The sequence below is a fragment of the Lytechinus variegatus genome, chromosome 10 (genome assembly GCF_018143015.1).
Source record: "Lytechinus variegatus isolate NC3 chromosome 10, Lvar_3.0, whole genome shotgun sequence".
In the NCBI taxonomy this organism is placed as follows: Eukaryota; Metazoa; Echinodermata; class Echinoidea; order Temnopleuroida; family Toxopneustidae; genus Lytechinus; species Lytechinus variegatus.
In genome coordinates this window covers 25,577,276-25,599,492 of record NC_054749.1, presented here as the reverse complement: position 1 = coordinate 25,599,492, position 22,217 = coordinate 25,577,276, and the positions used below count along the sequence as shown (strand labels likewise).

Below are 22,217 nucleotides of genomic sequence, written 5' to 3'. Positions count from 1 at the left end.
ATTACAAGGCTAAGCTTGTCATCAATCAGAGATAGTGGTAAGAAGGAATATTTGCATAAAGCATTGAGAAAAGAAGTTTATTCTCCATGCATAAAGTGCATGGGCCAAATTTACACCTTTATCGCAGTCTTCAATTTTAATTTCTAATCCAAAACTTGGAGTTTTATAGTTGATGTTCCCAATGAATCGTATTTGTATAATTTTTTTTTAAATTCACTTCATGCTAAAAATTAAATTGTTAAATCAACAACTGAAAGGTTGGAGGAGGGACAACCTTTTCTAAACGTTGCATTCACTACTTTAAAGGTAAAAGACAGTAGTTGCAGAAAACAACTATTTCATGAGAAAATCTTTAAAATCAAAGTTAATTGCAACATCATTATCATACATCTGATACATTGAAATTGTAAGCTGATCTTTGTGAAATCATTAAATTTTAGCTGAAAACCAATACTTCTGATGATCACTAACACAGGAAAGTATATGTGGGACATTGTATTAATATTGCTCGGAAAAATACCAGACATTTGATGGAATTCTGTGCTTTTTTTTTATTTCTCAACAATCACACATTTTCTTTTTATTCATACATGTATACAAACACTTGGGTGGTAATTTTATCTGTTCAAACTAATTTTGAGATCGTTACCAAAACTGGTATCTATCTTTAAATTGTTTGACCCAACATTTAAATTGTTGGATTTGGCTTTATGCAATGTTGGATAACATTTGCAAAAATTTGTCACTCATCCAACCTTTCACTTGTTGATTTAACATTTCAGTTTTAGTGTGTTCAATTATAATTAATATTTGATGGCTTGATGTCATAACTAATTGAAAGTGTGCTTAATGTTCCAAACATGATATAGATATAGATATAAAATTTATCAGATTTTTATTTTGAGAATCTTGTCTTAGGTAACTTCCTAAATTCATACTCGGTGGGAAAATTATATTAACTTTATATCAATTCCCATTTTAAATGGACAATGATTTTAAAATTGTATGAAATGATATGTATGATGATTTTGGAAGGAAAATTGCATTTTTTTCTTGAATTTACATAAGGAGAACCTGCTCCTAATCTGTGGTGTCAAAATCAAAATTTTAAAAAATCATAATTCCATTATTGATAGATTTTCATCAAACTATCTCCAATCTTTTAATTTTATTTTCTCAGCGTTAATTCAAACAAAATTATTGTCAGGGTGAATTTCCCCTTTAAATATAGGACATGTTTTTAAGCGAGTGATATGAGAGCGTCGATTCGTAAATTACATAGCATACTCCCGACAGAATCTAATGTGTTTGGTAATTAACAGACAGCAATGTCGCCATTAAGTTACATGGCTTGTCTACAAAAAGCCCAGTTCAGTAGGCATGCAGCTAACTCTTGCCCCATTTTGATTGTCAATTAGAAAGCTCCATTTATGCTATTAGATTAATTTTGACATTGTGTTCACTCACTGTTCAGCTTATAGGCTAGATTATATTAGGCTTGATTAATCATTTGAATCTCAAATGAGTCCACTTTGGTGGCAAGAATCAAAATAAATTTAAAAAAAGGCCAGAAATAGCCTGATGTCTTGCAACAATAGTACTTAAGTAAAAATAGAAAAAATTCTCTTTATTTGTAATTGGATAAGATCAATGTCAGCTTTTAGTGGGGAGAGGGATGTTTCTAATGTTATTTTTGCACAATGGATATTCATTGGCTCCATGACATTAGCTCCGGCGACAATTGCTCCACTCTTAATTCCACACAGTAATCGAATGACTAACTTCAACCAGGGGTTTAACACTATACCCTACCCTAAACCTAACATAACACCTTATTGCAACCCTAAACTACATCTCAAACAAAATTAAACCTGGAACATTACTGTCACAGGAGAAAATTGCTTTAGCATAAGCAATCTACATGTACTTTGTATTCTTGTACGTGTATTACTTTATTTATGCATAAATGCTTCAGTAGTAACATAATGACATCAGTCAGTCAAGCTGTTCGGCTATCGCATATTCAGACAAAACTCATCGACATTTAAGTACAATGGCAATGGGACATGATGTCACATGATCATGAGGCATTAGAAAAAAATTATCATGAGGCATTATAAAAAGGTGGGGGCAAAAATTGTGAATGCATTTTGGGTGTTTGCAGCTCCCAAGACAACAGAAAACTACTTATCAATCAAAATGGAAGTTTGTTTCGTCTACTGTGTAGATAACATGATTTATGATATATTAATGAAATGATTATTTAATAGATTTGTCCTGGTAATTCTATTTCAGGGCCCCCGTCGCATCTAAGTTACTATTATGGTAACTACACCATGGTAACATGACCCAACATCCAATCAAAATCAAGGATTTCACAAAAGATACCATTGGATGGCAAAGTTACGATACTAGTAACTTTATTGTAATGGGGCCAAGATCTGAAAGCTGAAACATGTTCATCAAATTTAATGATTTACTTCATCCAGTTTTGTTTCATGAAGACATCAAAAAGAAAAATTTGCTCCACTAAAACGGGCAAAGAAGGGAGGTTCCAATAATGGTGCTGAGATGTTCTCTATTTGGTGAGGTGTTTATCTATATTTCCCACTCTCCACCCAGGTGTGGTAAATGGGTACCCGGTAGGAAGAAATTCCTTGAATGCTTGAGCGCCAGATCAAGGTAGCCGTTCTAAAAGCCAGGGTAATAACATTATCATGTTATGCACGGTCTGCATGCACACAGTTTTCAGAACTGAAGTGGCTATCCCAGGTAAAATGGCATTATGTGAACGAGGCTTTAATGAGCTTAATGGTTTGTCTCTCATGTACTGGTAGTACAAGTAGTCTACATAATCAGACCCTGTATTGCAAAGCAAAATGTATGAACTATGAGACTACAACAACCTCCCACAATCCTTGGGGGAGTCCACAATATGTGGCCATACCTGTGGACTTAACACAAATTTTCAGCCACACAGTTGGCCTACTCTCAATATTTAAATGGGAATTATGTTCCGAATCAAATCAGAGTCTGGGGCAGCAGACTCCCCTGTCAGTAAGGTGTATAAATAATTTGCCTAATGGACCAATATCATATGATCAAGGTCATACATGGTTTTGAGATTATGGCAGCCTGTCTTCTGGTAGTTAGCACTGTCACATTACATGTACGCCATGATGTATTTCAGTGAATGGTAGTCTAAAATATCCTGGTATATCGTTAGGTGTTTGGACTTTTGACCACAAGTGTTATGTAATATCAAGTATTTCAGCCCAGATATTCTTATTAGGTGACGTTTGGGAGTAAAAGCGTGAGATGGAGTGAGAGCACCATGGTCTACAGTAGTGGTTCTGACTCTCGCCTTTCAATCACAGGAACTTGGAATCAAATTCCAGCCAAATCGTTACTTCCCTCTGCAAGAAATTTATCCAAAAAGTGCTGCACTCAACCTAGGTTGAGTATAAAATGGGTTCCTAGCACAGAATTCTTTCCTTAAAATGCAGAAACGTGTATCAAACAGCTGCTTTAATAAAGCAAGGGCAATTATACTGCACTATGGAAGAGTGCTCAGAGATAAATGAAGAACACTATAATATATCAGGGTTCCCAGCTTTTCAAGAAAACAAAATTCCCTGATTTTTCCCTGATGAAGTTTGAAAATTCCCTGATAAATCATTGAAACCCATTCCCAGTTTCGCATGTTTTCTAAGCTGTTGCAGTGAATTACATGTATTTTCAGTATAAAACAATGTAAAACTAATTTGTAACACCATTACCAGTCAATCAGGGGAAGCTACTTGCAACAAAAAATATAACAGAGTCTGACTACTGTACTTTTTGGGCTAATCAGAATTCCCTGATTTTTCCTCATTTAAGATATTTTTACCTGATTTGAGGTATTTCTTTAATCAAATTCCCTGATTTTTCCTGACTGGAAAAAAGTAAAATAATTTTCCCTGATTACCCTGATGGGCTGGGAACCCTGTACAAATGTATATGTAGTCAAATATAATTTTTCTTTGAAAATTTAAGTCATTGAATCGTAACATTCCGGATTATTTGGCCTATTTGATGGATGAGGGAGCTAAATTCGGTACAATGCTATCTGCAGTAGATATGAGGTCATCCATTTCAAGCATGTAGACAGGCTACAGATTGAAAGGAATACTTCAATGTCTTAAGAATTCTTATCATTATCACATGACAGCAAATGCTTGACAAAACCTGCTAGCCTGTTTTATTTGCAAGACTAGACCATTTTAACACACATAAACGACCCACTGCATTATTTAAAACAAAGTGTGCAAATTTGTATACCTTCTGTGACCTTCACATATGCAACAATAAACTGATCCTGTCTTTTCTGTACATATAAATTGCCTCTCAGGGTTTATAGATTAAATTGACAATGAATATATTTTGTGTCTTTTCATTGACCAATAGAGCTACATATTGTACTATTGTCATTTCCATTTTCTTTATCATGTTTCAATAATGTGAAATATAAAACACCACCAATCGTATATCATTGATGATGACATTGAAAATAATATTTTGTGTATGCAAGAAGCAAATGTAAAATGTTGCATGCATAAGCTTCAAAAGGAACATTCAGAACTTATGTTTTTAAATAGAATAACAAAAGCTAGCATTTTAGTTACCCCTAGCCCCCTGGCAGACAATACAATTCCCTTTATTTTAGCTTAAAAAAAGAGACTCAATCTTGTACCTTAAACAAATTCTACAATACATTAGTCTTCTGAACAATCAAATTTGGAGTACATCCAAAACGCTCCCCTGAAAGAGATATATAATACATCCTTACTTCATACAGAAAACATCCAACTCATTAATTTAAAAGATAGAGCTAAATTTGCTGGCTTCCCCTGAGGAAGGACCTTATTGCCACTGAGTTGTCATAGCAATAGGGGACCATCTTGCGGAGAGTCTGCATGATCATAGACTGAGATAAATTTGGCACATTTTCAGATGAGACCTCCGGCCAAGTCAATGTCTGATTGACATCAAGGGTGCTATTTTTAAAATGGACATTTACCGATAGATACAAGATTTGATCAATTTCATTACAGATAATCTCCTGAAGTGAGGGATATTAGTTTGGGCCAACATTCGTCTCTCTAGTAATGTTCTTACTGGACTATTTCTTTCTCCTTCCTTTTGTTTGTTTCTGTCTTTGATTATTTCTTCTTTTTCTCATTCTATTTCTGTTGAATTCTTTCTTACTCATTTCCTTTTGATCTATTTCTTTTTTTCTTTCTAGTTATTCTTGTATATCTAAATTTATTACTTTTCTCTCAGAACTGTTATATTAGACCATTTTCTGTGATTGAGGTATCAAATTAAAGAGCAGATATTGAGCTTTTAGACAAGTGATTTCCTTTTTTAAATTCAGATACCCCCTGACAAGTGAATCTTTGGTACTCTTTCTTCAAATTGTTTTTACTCACCCATGTGTGAATGAGTAATCTTTTGAGTTACAGCAGATGAAAGAAGAGATTGTTGTTTGTATTTATGATTTAAGTTAGGATAAATCGACAATTCTCAGTTGTTTTTGTTCTTTCTAAGATCCACTGTAAACTGATGATATAGCACAAATAAGCAAGTGCCTCTACGCCTTTGGAACTCCACACCACAAGTTTCTGAACAGAATTTGATGAAAACAACCAAAGAAGTACACATGAAATTAAAAATTTGTGAATAGCAACAGTCAATGTGAACAGGACATGTCATACTAATTAGTTAAGTAGCCCCTTTGATTGACTAACAAGGCAATGAGGCCATATGTTTTAAAATGACAAGTTAAATCTAAACACACTCTGGAAGATAGCCAAGGATTTACTCTTGAAATACCATTTTTTTCCTGAATGAATGAGGTGCTGGTATTTTCTACCTTTTTTATAGAAATTTTGATGTTATCTTTGTGAAATTTGATTTTCCATTCAATTCAATTGCTTTATAAATCTCATGGGCCTCTGGAGCTTATCAATGCATGATTATTATGGTGATTCATATCATTTTCATAAAGTTTATTGAACAGCAAATCAAAGACATGCAAAGAAATTAAATTGTTGTTTCAAAGAAAGATGAAATTATCTGATTGTTTTCCTTAACCTGATGTATGGTATCTTTGAATAACAATATAAAAACCAATTCTGATTTATATTAAGGAAACAAATATGACTTCAGTTGTAATTTCATATTATACTGTGCATCATAAGGAATGGATGAGCAGGGTGGAATTCTTACAATATCAACAGGACCTACCACTGCAACGCCTGTAAAATTAGTAATTTAGGAAGTCAAAGTGGAAAATATATCCTGGAATCAAATAGACACACTTCCTCTATTTAATCCAATATAAAACCACAAGTATGATTAATCTCCTCTCTCTCTCCTTCAATTTTCTTCTTTCTTTATAACATTGTTTTTCATTGAAAAATGTTTCCAATATCAGAATGACTTCCTCAACATGTCCAAATAGGATAAAATGTTTTCAAGTCAAACTAATGTTTTGCAATGAAGTTAGTATTAACCAATAAAGAAAGAGTGCTTCCTAAATTAGTAGCAAGACTTGCAAAAAAGAAAAGTTCCCTACCACACTAATGCCCTCTATATTTTTAAATGATTGATGCATTGACCTTTGAATGTTCAGGGGTATACAAGGTATGAATTTTATATTTGGGTGTGCTAGAGAGCTGTTATTCCTAAAACCAATTTTCAGATTTTGTGCCATGAAGAATACTTTCTGTAATCAGTTGCAGATCCAGGATTTTGAACAGCAAAAACAGAGTGGGAGCATTATGACAGTTTTCATAGATGTAGCTCTATCATTATGTGTGTTAAAAATTTTCAATGAGCAATTTTCTAAATACAGAAGAGGCATGTGCCCCTTGTGCCCCATCTATATGTATGTCCACCACTGATAATAAACACAGGAATACAGATATCCTAAATATCTATCTAAGCACATTTTACTAGATGTAAACTTCAAGATTGATGTTGAAATGCGATACACCATTGCTGAAATGTTCGATCTTGCCTCATTTCCACATCTTGGAAATTTCAGCTCAAACAGAATTTAGACAGATAAAGCATTCACTGACTGATCAGATTAATATCTCGCTGAATAAATGTTTGCCTAGATGGTCTAGCAAACAGACTCACACCTTTCATATACAATACAAACACAAGACCTGAGTAGGTTATGGAGACCATGGTTAAATATTCACAGAGCACTCAAAAAACAAGAGGGAGGTTTCTTGAGTATCCCTTCGATTAAATAAGGAATCAACAAGAGAATATTATGATAATTCAACTCTTTCAACCACGGTATAAACTTGACGTTATTGTCTAGACGTACATTACATGACATGGGCCAATTTCTTTAACAGTATCACTATCAGAAGATCTTTATTGGGTATTCATCATCTTTGTGGGAATCACAGATTCTATACATGTAGATGATTGTTAATTGGATGTTAAAATCTCTTCCAAATTTAAGTAGTCCCCTAAAGTGCTAACCACTATTTTTTTAAAAGAAGAATAAAAATTGATATGGAGCGGAGGATATCTATTTTAGACATGTTATGGCTCAGTGGATATGTCTTAAACCACAAGGTCCAGAATTCAAATCCCATCCTATCACCCATGTCCCTTGGCAAGGCATTTTGCCACTCTCCACCCAGGTGAAGTAAATGGATTACCAGTAAGAAACAATTCCTTTATTGCATGAGTGCCTGATGTTAGCCATGCTAAAACTGGAAAAGCAGTATGCAGCAATAATAAGCACTAAAATATTACTGATTATTTATATTTATTTTATCACTGAAATGTGTTTTTATAGGTGTATTTGCAATTTCACATAAAAATATATTTTAGTTGGGATCCAGACCAAGAGAAAATTACATGGATAAGCCTATTATTTCTTTTTTTAATATAAAATCACTTTTCGGGCATTGAGATAGCTAAAAATTGCTCATTGTATTTTTTCAGCTTTCTGATATGCTAAATGGGTACCGTTTTAAAGAAAAACAAAACCATCACTGAGAAGACTTTAAATATCAGGAAGGTCAAATCTCCAAAGAAAATTAACCGATGAAAAAAATGAACAGCCACTACACTATTGTTAAATTGGAGTGTTTAAATGAAACTCCAATGGAATGCATTTTTATTGATATAGTATTAAAGATGTAAATCTCAACATTTCTTTCAACCCCACCATGCGATTCCCTCCTCTTCCCCCATCAATCATCCCTCCATTGTTAGTCACCTCGCAGCGCTAAAGTCCTCTCACAATCGTTTCCTAATAGCGTAATCCGTAAAACCAAATGCGTCATGGCAGCATCACATCGTTGATCCGACATGTATGGAATCCGTCGTGTTGGTGGCATTTTGTGTCTTTTCTCCACGCTTTCATTTGTCAGGTTCACTCCCGTCTGGTTTATCAACACGGAGCAGGTGGGAGAATCAGAGAGATTTGTCGCTAGAACAGGAAGTGCCACAATGAATTATGAAGCACACTCCATGAATTGCTAATCATGGGAGGGAGAATTCACAGGGAATACCCCCATTTTGTGTGTAGTCATATACATCACACCAAGTTAGAATGAATCCAATGAAATTTGAAGTTAAAAATATAATTCAGCCCATTTTGTAGACCAAAAGATAGGAAACATTTAGCTATCCATATGTACCACCCCCCCCCCCCCTCCCAAGACTAAAGTATTGGATCATAACATTAACCCTTTGAATAAACCATGCAGAATCAACATCCTTGCAGAAACAAACTTGTCCATGTGAGACTAGGGTATATAAAGCTGTATGTATATCTTGCCCTCCATCTACCCCTAATCCCCTCCCCCCCAAAAAAAAAATAATAAATACATGTAAATAAATAACTGGTACAACAGAATATACATCAAGCCGTATTTCTATTAATATATCCCCTATCATGTTCTACAAAATATATGTTATCAGTACCGATACTCTTACCCAAATACAGGCTAAAGATATAAACACAGGTAGCAAATATAAGGAAAAGCAGTTTCATGAATCAATGGGGAGTCGAATAAAAGGATTACATAACAATAGCCATCAGTCACTACTCCTGTGTAAACATCAGATACAATACATTTGCGAGTGGAGGAACACTGCAATGTTTTGTGTCTCCATGCTGAAGGTTTGGCTGCCATCATGAATGAAATCTGTTTGCTGAAGCCTTGGAAACCACAAGATCCAGGCCTGGGGAGTGTTTCACTGAGATTTCCATCACTGATTTTCACCAAAGAGATGTTACAAGCTACTAGAAATCCTTGAATCTGATTGGCTGAGAGTAGAATATCCATAGAAAATCACTGACAAAACTTTGAACATGAAATGCTCCCCTGAAAGTGAGATTTGCTCAAAACTGTGGTTTCCTCTTCGAATATGACTATCATGCATTTTTAAATGTGATAACTTTGATAAAGCTTTGATTTTCAATATCAAGTTTCTGTTTAGCAATTAAACCAGTTTAATATGAAGAGACCGTCTAAGGTTTGTTCAGTGATACCCTTCCGACATCAAAATACCAAGAAAACTCTTCATAAAATACTCTGTTGTAGTCAAGATGTGTTAAACCTTGGTTTCCTCTTCGAACCTGACCATCCTGAATAAAACTTTTGTTTTACAGTACCAGGTTTCAGTTTAGCAATATGACAAAACCCTGTTTTGTTCAGGTATAGCCTTCGAAAAAAAATATACCCAGAAAACACCAAATATTAAGAAGTCAAAACTCTTCATGAAATAATGCCCTGAAAGCGAGAGGTGTTACATCTGGGTTTCCTGTTCAAACCTGACCATCCTACATATTTAAATGTGATCACCGAGATAAAGCTCTCGATTTTTAGTATCAGATTTTTTTAGCAATAAAACAAAACTCCTGTTAGGTTTATTCGGTTATAGCATTCAGAAAAAAATATATCAAGAAGCAAATACCAAGAAAAAGTCACCACATTAGTTTCTGTGGTACATTATCCACATCATTCATTCTATTTATACTTTTCTCTGAATCAACTTTCATTATTTCCTCCCATTCTTTCATTTTGTCACCCTATTTCACTCACATGAATCAAGCGAGAAACTAATGCTAAAAAGTGGGGCGAAAATGAGAAATGACATTCTTCAGTTCCCTGCATATACAAATATAGAAGTTGATGAATAATTAAATGTTTGTTAGAAAACTACATGTAACTCTGTTTCAATACAAAACATTCTAGGTTTCTCTACCACATACAATCCTGATATTCTAACAGGACCTACAAACACTCAATTCAACAGTGTCGTTTGAAGTACATGTATGGATCTCCTCGATGGGAATGATGCTTCAGCTAAAATGTGTTCCTAATGTTGACATACAAACAATAATTGAAGTTCAGTGATTAGTAATCTCAAGAACCTAGTCTAATATCAAGAAATAAAAGAACTATCATTAGAATTGAAATTATTTTTTTTCTTGCATACATCGCTTTATTGCCTGAAGTGTCCCATAGTTGGTGGTAGGAGCTGATTAGAAAAGAAGATGGAAATATATACAAAACAAAGATTTCACCTGCTTTTGGGTAGCTGGCGACAATAATTTAAGACTCTGGTGTAAAATACACAATAAAATTCTGTAATCAAATATATCATGATTAAAAAGGTCGAGAGGATTTATGCTTTTCCAAAGCATCATAATATACAGTTTAAATGTGACAATTAATTTTCAAGAATATATACACCATCAATAAGAAAAGAAAAAAATATGGTATGGTACATGTTGAAAACATATTATTCAATTTGTTTCTTGAAAGTTAAAGAAAACCTCATCTGTAACTTATCTTCCAAATCACCAACTTGAAATGTGAGAAATGACTAGTTACAGTAGCTAAAAGAAAGGATTCAAACCGTATTACAAAGAGAGGATTGGGTATTTTTACAATACTATTTGATATTTTTAGATTTGTTGCCTACATGTACTTCTCTTTGATCCCCTCATTGTTGCATATCTGGCTGAAGAGGTTACATGTATTTCTGTTGGTGGGATGTGTGGAATAAGGGCAAAACAAAACATTTTTTTCATATTAAAGATAACCGTAACACAATGTCATCAATTCAGAATCCATTGAAATAATCATGATTCCCATTCTAAGGATACATAAAAAGGATGGTTTCATTAATAATTTAAAAAATAGGCCTTGTTGGATTAAGCTTTTATTATGGTAACTTTCCAATCCGATGATAGCTACCACGTTAACAATGCTCAAAAGCCAATCAAAATCAAGGGTTTAATAAAAGCTACCATTCAATGGTAACATTACCATAATAGTATGTACTATGCAACAGGACTCCAGTCAATATCGTAAAAATAAAAGAGACACAAGCATGTTTTTTTTTAAATGTTTAGTTTTACACATATATAAAGAAAAGAATCTTGTGATTGTGTATGATAGCAGCAAGTATGAATGAGTGAATTCTTACCGAGACCAAGTTCCATGTCTGGCTCGTGTTCCTTCTTCCCACAGAATTCTTTGTCAATGATGTAAGCCACCACGACAAGAAGAGGAAAGCAGATGAAGGTCAAGACTGCTTCCCAAAGCTCCACTATATTAGGAGAACTAACCTGCAATGCGTGGGAAAAAAGAATATCAAAGTATAATCTTTGGTCCTATCTACAGAGAATGATCTTAGTTGGAGATCCTTCAATCTCGTTTGGAACTATTATAAAAAGACTGTTATTGTCACGATAGTTTTTGTTTAGATTTTGCTCAAGAATTTGTTTAGAAGGATATGTCTTCAGCTAGGGACAGACGATAATAGATTGGGAGGATTATTAAGTCAAGGCACAGAATACAGAAATGCTACCAACAAATGAATATGAATGCAAACGTACCTGAAGAGCAATGTACAACCAGATGTAGGCAAATAAAGAGAAAGACGTGGTAACACCAAACACTTTTATCCTCTTGATCCGTCTGGTCTCTCCTTTCGGGATACCCATGATGCAAACAGCTGTGATGATCAGCAGGTTAAAGGCAGCGGACCCGACGATGGTGCTCGGGCCGAGCTGTCCCGACTGGAACCCGTTCCCTGCGATCTCAATAACGGAGAGCAAGATCTCCGGCGCGCTGGAGCCCAGAGCCATCAGGGTCAGGTTGGCCACTGTGTCGTTCCAGACCCGCAGTTCGATCTCTTCCACCTCGCCCGCTGCGTTGACAACCTTCAGCTTCTTGGTCAAGCTGGTGATGACCTCGATGGCGCACATGAAGATGTCGGCAATGATGGCCACCCCCATGAAGCTCCAGAGGAGACCGAACAGGTAGATGAAGGAGCGAAAGCCATGGTTCCACCCGGACTCGTCGGTGAGCGGGAGGATGAGACCGAGGGTGGAGCAGTAGTCCTCTTCTGAGCTAGAATCATTCATCCTGAGGCCGGTGGTGACCCTACCTCGTAGGAATCTTAAACCACCTGGTTGTCTTCAAACGCACGGTTGCTTCCAACAACCCTGGATATCAACCCTTCACAACCTGCAAGATAAAAATATGAAGACAATTATTTAGATACTTATAGATTCAGAAATTATTTTTTTTGCCTGTTCTTGCATCGCCAATTTTCTTCTAAATTCTAGAAAGGAATTCTTATTGCATGGTCTACAGTTCAAATTCTAGCCTTCTGTGACATGCAATATGAAATATAATATCTCAATCACCAGGGACCTCACACACACAAAGTAATTGATCACAAAACGTAAAATGACTGATTGCATTGATGATAATGAATAATAAAAAATAAAATATAATTGTACGATGCAGTTGCTATTCTTTAAAGACCAAAAATAGGTCCTCTTTTTAAGAGGTGGTAGGTATTTCATAGGCAAAAATTACAACTTTGAAAGATACTAAAAAATGACATAAATTTGAATCACATTCAAATTCAGCAATGACATTAAAGTGGCAATAGATATATGATATTTGCCACAATATAATTTTTCTTTAATTCATGCATTCACATATAATTATCAAAATTTTATTAGTGTTGCATTACTAGTAGTTGACCTTTTGTGGTCTTTTCACTATAGACATACTTCAAATGTTTTTCTCTTTCCCTTGGTGGGAAATAGTGTAATTTGAGGTCTAAAATATTGTCATATTGCTTCAATAGGGGCAAATATTGACAGAATATGAACACAGTTATCCCCCTTCCCTCTTAAAAGTGTATACATGCATATATACTGCATACTCATAAAGCTAGTTCCAATAGCCTAGGGTAAATATTTGCCAGAGACTACTTTAAATTTTAAGAGCTCTTGAGAATATAGTAGTGGAAGTGGCTAACATCATTTACGCACCCATGATGAGCTGTAATGAACTACTATGCTATCAGGAGAAGTTCATACTCGCCCAATAAAAAAATGCCTAGTGAACGTTTTATAACGATGTTATGTACATGTAGTTACGAAAGACTTGAACAAGACTGGTCATACCTTTTTGTGCTACAACATGTGAATGAGAAACAGATTATAGCACCCAAGAAGGTATCACCAGTAATTTGTAAAGTCAAAATATGATGAACAGCTTTATGAAACACCTTGTGCATTTGTATTATCTCATGAAAGAAAAGTACATGTACATGCACTCTTAACATTCCTGAAAGAAAATACCTCTAGAATAGTACGAAAAGGTACTTTTCAAAATAATTTTGCGAAGAGTTAGAGGCCGATCTCATTACGCTTTCTAAAACTAGTTTACGGGAAACCGATTCAGGAAACCAGTTTGGAAGATCGCTTTGCTAGCGTTCCCACTTGATCACACGAAAGTGATTTTCAAAATCATTTCATGTAAAGCGATCTTGTTGCTATGGAAACACTCTCAGAGGGGAGACACATTTTGCACGAAATCCGAAACTGCAGCGTAGGCATTCTACACCTGTTGTGTGGAGTAGCACGCTCAAAATGTGAGAAGATCGCTTCCCAAAGAATGGTTGTGTCCTCACTTACGCTAAAACCAGTTTAACAAGGTAGAGTGATATTGGAAACTACATCGCGAGGTAGATTTCTGAACTCCAAGATCGCTTTGACCGTTCTCACTACACATTATTTCAACAAACTAGTTTCCAGTAAACAAGTTTTAGGAAGGTAGTGAGAACGGTGTCTTATACAAGATCGCAGGGATTTTCACATCACTTGTGAGAAGCACATTACTAATTGCAACAGGCATTTTTAATCTCCATGATTGAATATCTTGATCACAGAGATGTGAAAGGGCAAAATACATGATCAAATATTTTGAGGCTTGACAGAAATTCTTGTAACCTAAGATTACAGATATTTTTGTGATTGGGCATGTGTGAAAGACCCTATTGGTTGTCATATACATTAAACATTTAAGCTTAACCTGTCATAAAATGTGATACAAGCCACAACATACAATTTCTTAAAAGCCTGACAAACAAATGAAATGGAAACATGCTTAAAATAAAAAAGCTTTATGACTACAAGGTAATTGACTTTCTCTCACATCATCACCAAGCTATTTATTTCCACTTGATCACTTTTTGTTTGTCTCACTTTATACTATAGCAATAAATAAATAAATAAATATACATTTTTAGTTATGTTTCAATGTTTCATAATTCCTATGCTCTCCCAATCCTTGCCTCTTCCCTCTCTCTCTCACTCTTTCTTTTCATCAATCACTTCTTCCTCTTTCTTTCATTTTCTCTGGTGTATTTCTTTATTGTACAAAGAAGCTATTAAAGCTATAAAATGATAGTTGCAGTAAAACACTGATTTAGTGAGAAAGTCTGTAAGACCAAGGTTGAGTATTACTTTATCATCATGGATCTAGATCTGGTACAGTTACATAAACTGAACTTTGTGAAATCATAAAATCTAAGCCTAAAAAACGATCGATAGATAGGCATACATGTGTATATTATCATTGCTGGAATAAAGACCCGACGGAAGTGCCAGAATCCGCACTTATTACATGTATGCTTATTTCTCAGCAATTACTTAATTTCTTCCAGAATCCTTTAGCACATATTTCTTTATTCATATAAACAGACACTTGGGTGGCCATTTTATTGGATTCTGTAAAAAGTGGTTTTGAGATCGTTACCACAACTGGCATTTATCTTTGAACATACTAATTTCAACACCAATAATATTGAGGCTGAATTCTGAGAACAACAGCAAAAGCTTGTTATTATTTGAGAAAGACTACTACATGTCATAATCATAATAGGATCAATTTAATTTTCTTGATTAAGGGTGGAAAGTTGCTGGTATGAATATCAACTGATATCATAATTCAGGGTGATGATTCATTGTAATTGTCATTCAATCAATAGGTACCCTCTGCTTCTCTCTGTCTCTCGTCTGTACTTCATTCATTACTTCAATTGCTTCAATTTACAAAAAATAACCCCCTTTTGCACCCTTTTTTTTTAAATAAGAATTATAGTCTGGGGAATCTGAACCTAACTTAATAACCTGGGTACCAAGCCACGTAACATAGGCCAAACCATTTTCCTATGGGTCAAGTGTGTAAATCAATGTCTTGCACAAGGACAAGTGCCGCAGCAATACCTTGCGGTTCAAAGTCCTGAAGACTTTAATATACATGTCGTTATCCACTGGACCACAAAACCTCAACAATTTGCTGTTCGGAAGTTCAGTCCATTTTTCTGACAATTCAGAGGATTCTTTTCACAAAATGTTCAGCAGTCAATAAATCTCTCCGCACGAATCTCTATCTCTTTGCTTGACCACTTTTACTCATCTCACCCCACATTCAGCCTCCCCTCCATTAATCCATTATCCCCAAGGGATTTACTTGCCTGGGAAGAGTAATCCCTTCTACCATAAACCGCTACACTGTTCGATCAATAATTTCTACACAGGTCGTGCCTACTACATATTTGCCAGTGCTAATATGCAAACCGGTATACACTGTAAACTGTTCGTTATCATCATTCAGCCATGGATATACAAACGCTGACAGCTCCCTATTATCGCTGAGTGCGTTGGAGGGAAATATATTCATCAAAAAGTTCTTTCTGCTAGATCTATAAAATGTAGGCCTAATGAAAAAAAAAATGTTGTTAATGCTATATTTAGAGCATTTGCTATATCCATGCAGGCCATGATTATACAGGACACATAAAGTATTCAAATTAACTTACAGGATTTGAACAAACCCAAATACCCTCCCCCCCTTTTTTTTAATAGGCCTAATGAAAAATTTAAAAATCTAGAAAAGAAAGGCAGATACTATCAAATTATGTTCAAAAGTAGTCCTGATGCTTGTTCAAACTTACAGAGTACATATAAGGTGGTTTCAAACCGCCTCGATCACAAGAATCCCCGTTAAATTACGAGAACTTTTAAAGGCTAAAAAATACCCGTTAATTATTTCTGCATTCACACCGCCCCGAAACACATCCTTCGGGATAAGTTCCCGAAGTTACGAGCATGCGCAGTGTGGTCTGATAAGCAGGCAAGGCGGGAGATTCAAAATCACTAGCCCAGCAGCCACCCACGCCGCCGCGCCCAATGACACGCTGGGATAAAAGTTCCTGTAATTGCCAAAATACCTGCGACCTTGGAAAAATCCCCACGAAAGTTCTCGTAATTTCGCCAAGTACCTACTATTTAGCGGGTATTTTCTTTCGGGGAAATTACGCGTAGTTTGCTTTCACATTACCAAAATACCTGGTATTTTCTGATCGGGGTAAATTTCCCGATCAGAGAATACCTGGAACTGGCGAACTTCGAGGCGGTCTAAAACCACCTAGTGTCTATTAAAGGTGCATTTACTATTCAAAACAATGTCAATTTATTGTTACAAATAATTGCATCTGATATTCTGATTACAACATTCAGCATTCTGTCTATTTAGCAATAAAGGTCATGCACATAAAACTGTTCTAAATATGGCAATAAATGCTGTGGAAAATCAATAAATTAAATATAGGTCAAAACGGGATATTAAAAAGGAAATATACAGCTGCAAAATATTTTATTAGAGTAGGTGAGGTAGTGAGATGCATATTGAGTAGCATATTTCATTCTAGAAAAGTAATTTTTAACCTGCAATATACATACATGTATGTATTAAACAGAGTAAATTCACTTCAAATTCCCTGGTCCCTTGGAGAGAGTGTGAGGTCATTTGACCCCTGGTTCAACAGCCCGGTTGCATTGACAGGCAACGCTTTCACAATTGGTCACAAAAAACAATTCAACACAACATACAAGCCTTCACATATATGTACATGTATGCATAATGACCTTGAACTTCGGTACATATAGTTATACATGTAGGTATATTAAATGCACTGTACAGATTCCTCCTTTTGTGGGAATGGCAGTGCCATTATTTATCTATTTTGATTGAGATTAATGAACCGTACCATTCATCAATATACTTGATGCATGCAGTCTGTGAACTCTATTGGGTATGGCAGGTGGATAATGTACGCAAGGAATGATAGATCTGCGGTGGTGTGTGGAGAGAGATGCATCCAACGGGTCAATCAGTTGTTTTTTATGCTAAAAATATAGGCCTACATTATACATTATTCCAAACAACAAAACTGTGACAATCCTGCTACAAGTGACCCTCTTCATTCAATTTTCCTGACAACCCCCCACACACACCCAAACTCACATACACGCACTCCAAATTGGACCTGAATACGATTCATAGCAAATAACACACAATCAATAGCAGTTGCATTGGCAATTAAAAACCACTTTCCCATTTGTCAAAAAGATTTGAAATTGTAGTTGAATTGGCAATTGTTTGTGCAACTTGGTATTACAGAGGTCCAGAGTTACATGTACATGTAAGAACATACATGTAGATAAGATAATATAATAGTCTGTGGCTACTTTGTAGCAGGGAAGTGTTATCTACATAACACTTCCCTGTTTGTAGTATTCATAATCTATACACAAGTAAAGTGCACAATTACATGATAAATAATAATTCACCTCCCTATTTTTTTAATGAATGATGAATCAGGAATTGCAAGTGAATAACACATGCTTCCATAAGTGATTAACATCTGCAGACAATTCTTGTAAATCAAGACTGTAGAGACCACTTGTACTTGATATTAGATAGCTATACATATGGAGATCTAAAATACGATCTGAGAGTCCTAATTACCTAGATCCTAATCTGTACAGTGTGGGCTTTCCACACTCTGATCCACCCACTGTATAGAGGAAATGGAAATAAAGCGGTAGTACTCTGCATGCAAGCCTGAACACTTGGGACACACCCATCTCCTACACTCCTACAGAAGTGCTATGAGAACCTTGAGGGTTTGTGGGACATCCTGCCACCAATGAACCATTACCCTTGGCAAATGAGTCTTGAATGTTTCAGACACTGACATTTAGAACATGAATAGAAAAAAGGGAACTTTTAGTCCATTGAATACTTAATTCTGTGATTTCCATAGGATTTGCACAGGACCATCAGGTTCTAGTAGGCTATGGATTAATCTTGATCTTGAAGGAACATTAATAGTCTGGTCAGTTAGCGGAATTATGTGGACACGGTGGACAAAAGCGTGATTTTTTCTCCAGACCTTTGTTTATGTATAAGAATTAAGAATGGGGTATGCTCCAAAAAATCTGGCTGCAGGAACAGTGAAAAATGGGTGAAAATGTCAGAATTTAGGAGTTCAGATTTGTCTGGTATATAGACTAGCGCTAGTGCAAAACTCAATAACAGTGCATTATTTTGCATTGGATTAGTTCTTGAATTCAGACCCTTTTTGAACAGATCTTCTGTTTGTCCTCGCATCTCAATCTGAATGAAGATGCTAACCAAGCCGAAGGGTGACGGTGGAGGGGGTTGAATGTTGATGTTTGTGTACATATTTTGGTCTTGGGGTAAAGGTGTGCAAGATACATTTTTTGCATGTGTTGGAAATTGTGTTGCCATGGTAACAGTGTATTATTGCAAAAATAAGGTAAAAATCTTGCAGTTAGAACCACTTCCTCTGTTTTTAACCGATTCTCATGAAATTTGGCACACACATTGGTCTTGAGGTGAAGATGTCTAAGACACACTTTTGTGTGTCTTTCAGAAATCTTGTTGCCATGGTAACAACATATTATATGGTGAAAATTGGGAAAAAATCTTACAATTCAAACTGCTTCATCAGTTTTCAATCAATTCTAATGAAATTTGGCACACACATTGGTATTGAAGTAAAGATGTACTAGGCACTTTTTGTGTGTGTTTCAGAAACTGTGTTGTCATGGTAACAAATTAGCATATGGCAAAATTTAGGTTAAAAACTTGCAATTTGAACTACTTCATCAGTTTTGAACCAATTCTCGTGAAAATTTGGCTCACACATTTGCCTTGGGGTAAAGATGTGCAAGAACCTTTTTTTTTGCATTTGTCAGAGAGTGCATTACCAGGGTAGCCACATATGATAGCCAGAAATGTAGGAAAACTTATTGTGGATCAAACTCCTTTCCCTGTTTTTAGTCAGTGCTCATAAAAATTGGAAGAAATATTCATCTTAGGGTAAAGATTCATATTAAATTCTAAATGTCTTCTCTGTATTAAAATGTGGGGGTATTAATGACCTTCATTAATATTTCTGGGTTTGGCATGTTTGGGGGAAGGGGCAGGATTAGTCCTTTAAATCTGATATCAAAGAAGGTTAAAGGCAGTGGCCATTAGAAACATAAAAATGATAAACACTCTTAAAAAAACGCATCCCCTTAAGGGCATATAGGCTGGAGGTACACTGGGTGAATATGAAACCTTCCGCTGAAGCAGAGGAGTTCCAACACTGGCAAGCAAAACAAAATAAGTACCCCTTCTACTTTCAACAGCTGATTTTCCAAACCTTAGTTCCACCTCCCCAAGATGTGCACCCCTCCCCATACCACTTTTAGTTCTACTTCCCCATGCTCAAACCAGTCTACACCTTTGTCCCTCAGGGGTCAATGCATTTTTAAAGCTAGCATTACTCTTTTTTTTTTGGGGGGTGGGGTCTTTAGAAAATGACCTCATTAAAATTACAGTTAAAGGATTATGACTATGAACTTAACACTCCCCCCCCCCGAAAAAATAGGGGGCTGATAATACTTTTTAGCAGAAAATCACCCCCCCCCCTTCAAAGGTAAGAAGAGTCCTTTGCAGTTCAGACCATTCATTTGAAGCTTAATGCATTCTGATTTGATAAAAAAATTGTTTACAGTACCCAATTAACCATTGTTTATTTATATTCTCCTACTCAGTCATATTCATATTCCGTTCCTACACTTTCTTTTTAAATTTCACATCACTCTTGATTTTGAGCTTCACCATGCCATCTCCTGTTTCCTGTCTCTCTCTAAGAATATTTTTTCTGACATATTTTAAAGTGTACCTTTAATCATGCAACTAATTATTATAGAAATATAAATATATACAAAAATATCTGCACTTGTTTTAGAAATTCACTTGCAAATCCATGACTCAGTAACATACCATATAAAAAATATACCTATGTGCACAATAGATTTTAGCCTTACATTTTCTTTCATTTTTTCAGTATATTTCTGTGACAGCCCCTGCTTCATGCTTCAAATAAAACATTGATTAATTGGACACCGGAAACTTTTTTTTTTCAAAGCAGAATGTTTGAGGCTTTAAATTAATATGCTGAAGTGTAAAGGATTTCTTTTTTTTTTTTTGGGGGGGGTTAAGTTCCTAGTCGTTATAATTCCATTTTAATCTTTATGTGGCAATTTTCTAAAGCCCCCCCCCCAAATAAAAAATGTAAGGGGTGTTATTTTAAGAGTGTTTAAGTTCCTCATGGTCATGGCCTTTAACCTTCTATATTTTTATGTTGTCAGTTTTTAAGGACCTTCTCCACCCCCCCCCACAAAAAAAGCCTATAAATATTATCGAAGGTGATTAATACCATGCGCTATTATATGACAATATAAAGGGGAATCAAACCCAAATAAACACATGTTTTTAGAGGAAAATGAAAAATCAGACAAGTTTATAGGTCAAAGTTTGAACAATATCGGACAAACCATAACAAAGTTGTGAACATATTAAAGTTATAAACATTGGTAATCACTATACCCATGAAGACTTCAAATTGACCGCATATGTGATGTCACAGTGATTTAAGAAGGCAAGGACCACTCTTCCATGTACTGGAATAATTAATTAGCTAAAATTTCTTTTTTCAAAAGTTTTACTTCAAATTATATCTTTCTTTCATGAGGACACAAAACATACTACCAGGTTTATATTACGGCCCCAATGGAATCGGGATTTAGGAGAAAACCAAAAATCCTGATAACTACTAGTCTTATGGGAAAGTTGTCCTTGCGGCCCCACCCCTTGTCATAATTTACTTACCCAGTTGCCAATTTGAATTCTACATACTAGTAGCCTTAGGGATCTTAATTTTAAAGCAGCCATAACTTTATTTTGCTTGTCCGATTTCTTTAAAACTTTCACCATTCTTATTTTTCTCCTTTTCCATGCACAAACCATTATGACCAAGTCTTGATTCCCTTTTAATACTGAATATGAATCTTTACCCAAAATGAATATTTGTGTCAACTTTTATGAGCACAGGCTCAAAACTGAGAAGTAGACTGAGTTTTCACCATATTTCTGGCTAAATGTGGTTACCAAGGCAATGATCTGACTAAAGGTTCTTGCACATCTTTACCTCAAGGCCAATGTGTGAGTCATAATTATTTCATGAGAATTGGTTCAAAGCAACAACAAAAAACTGATGAAGTAGTTCAAATTGCAAGGTTTTTACCTAAATTTTGCCATATAATATGTTGTTCCCATGGCAACACAATTTTGGAAACACACACAAAAAGTGCCTTGTACATCTTTACTTCAATACCAATGTGTGTGCCAAATTTCATGAAAATTGATTGAAAACTGATGAAACAGTTTGAATTGTAAGGTTTTTTCCCCAATTTTCACCAGATAATATGTTACCATGGCAACAAGATTTCTGAAAGACACACAAAAGTATATGTCTTAGACATCTTCACCTCAAGACCAATGTGTGTGCCAAATTTCATGAGAATCGGTTAAAAACAGAGGAAGTGGTTCTAACTGCAAGATTTTTACCTTATTTTTGCAATAATACACTGTTACCATGGCAACACAATT

The 22,217-nt window shown here is 35.4% G+C and overlaps 1 protein-coding gene across 5 annotated transcripts in view; it reads right to left on the bottom strand.

Moving 5' to 3' along the window:
- The window catches only part of LOC121422797 (sodium/calcium exchanger 3-like), a 58,096-nt gene that overhangs the window by 29,531 nt on the left and 6,348 nt on the right, over nt 1-22,217 (bottom strand). For all 5 annotated transcript variants that reach the window (XM_041617994.1, XM_041617995.1, XM_041617997.1 and 2 more), the window contains exons 2-3: nt 11,933-12,566; nt 11,521-11,662 (exon numbers count right to left, since the gene is read on the bottom strand). In XM_041617994.1, the coding sequence (XP_041473928.1) occupies nt 11,521-11,662; nt 11,933-12,463 (673 nt within the window). In that variant the 5' untranslated portion in view covers nt 12,464-12,566. The remainder of the gene's footprint in view (nt 1-11,520; nt 11,663-11,932; nt 12,567-22,217) is intronic.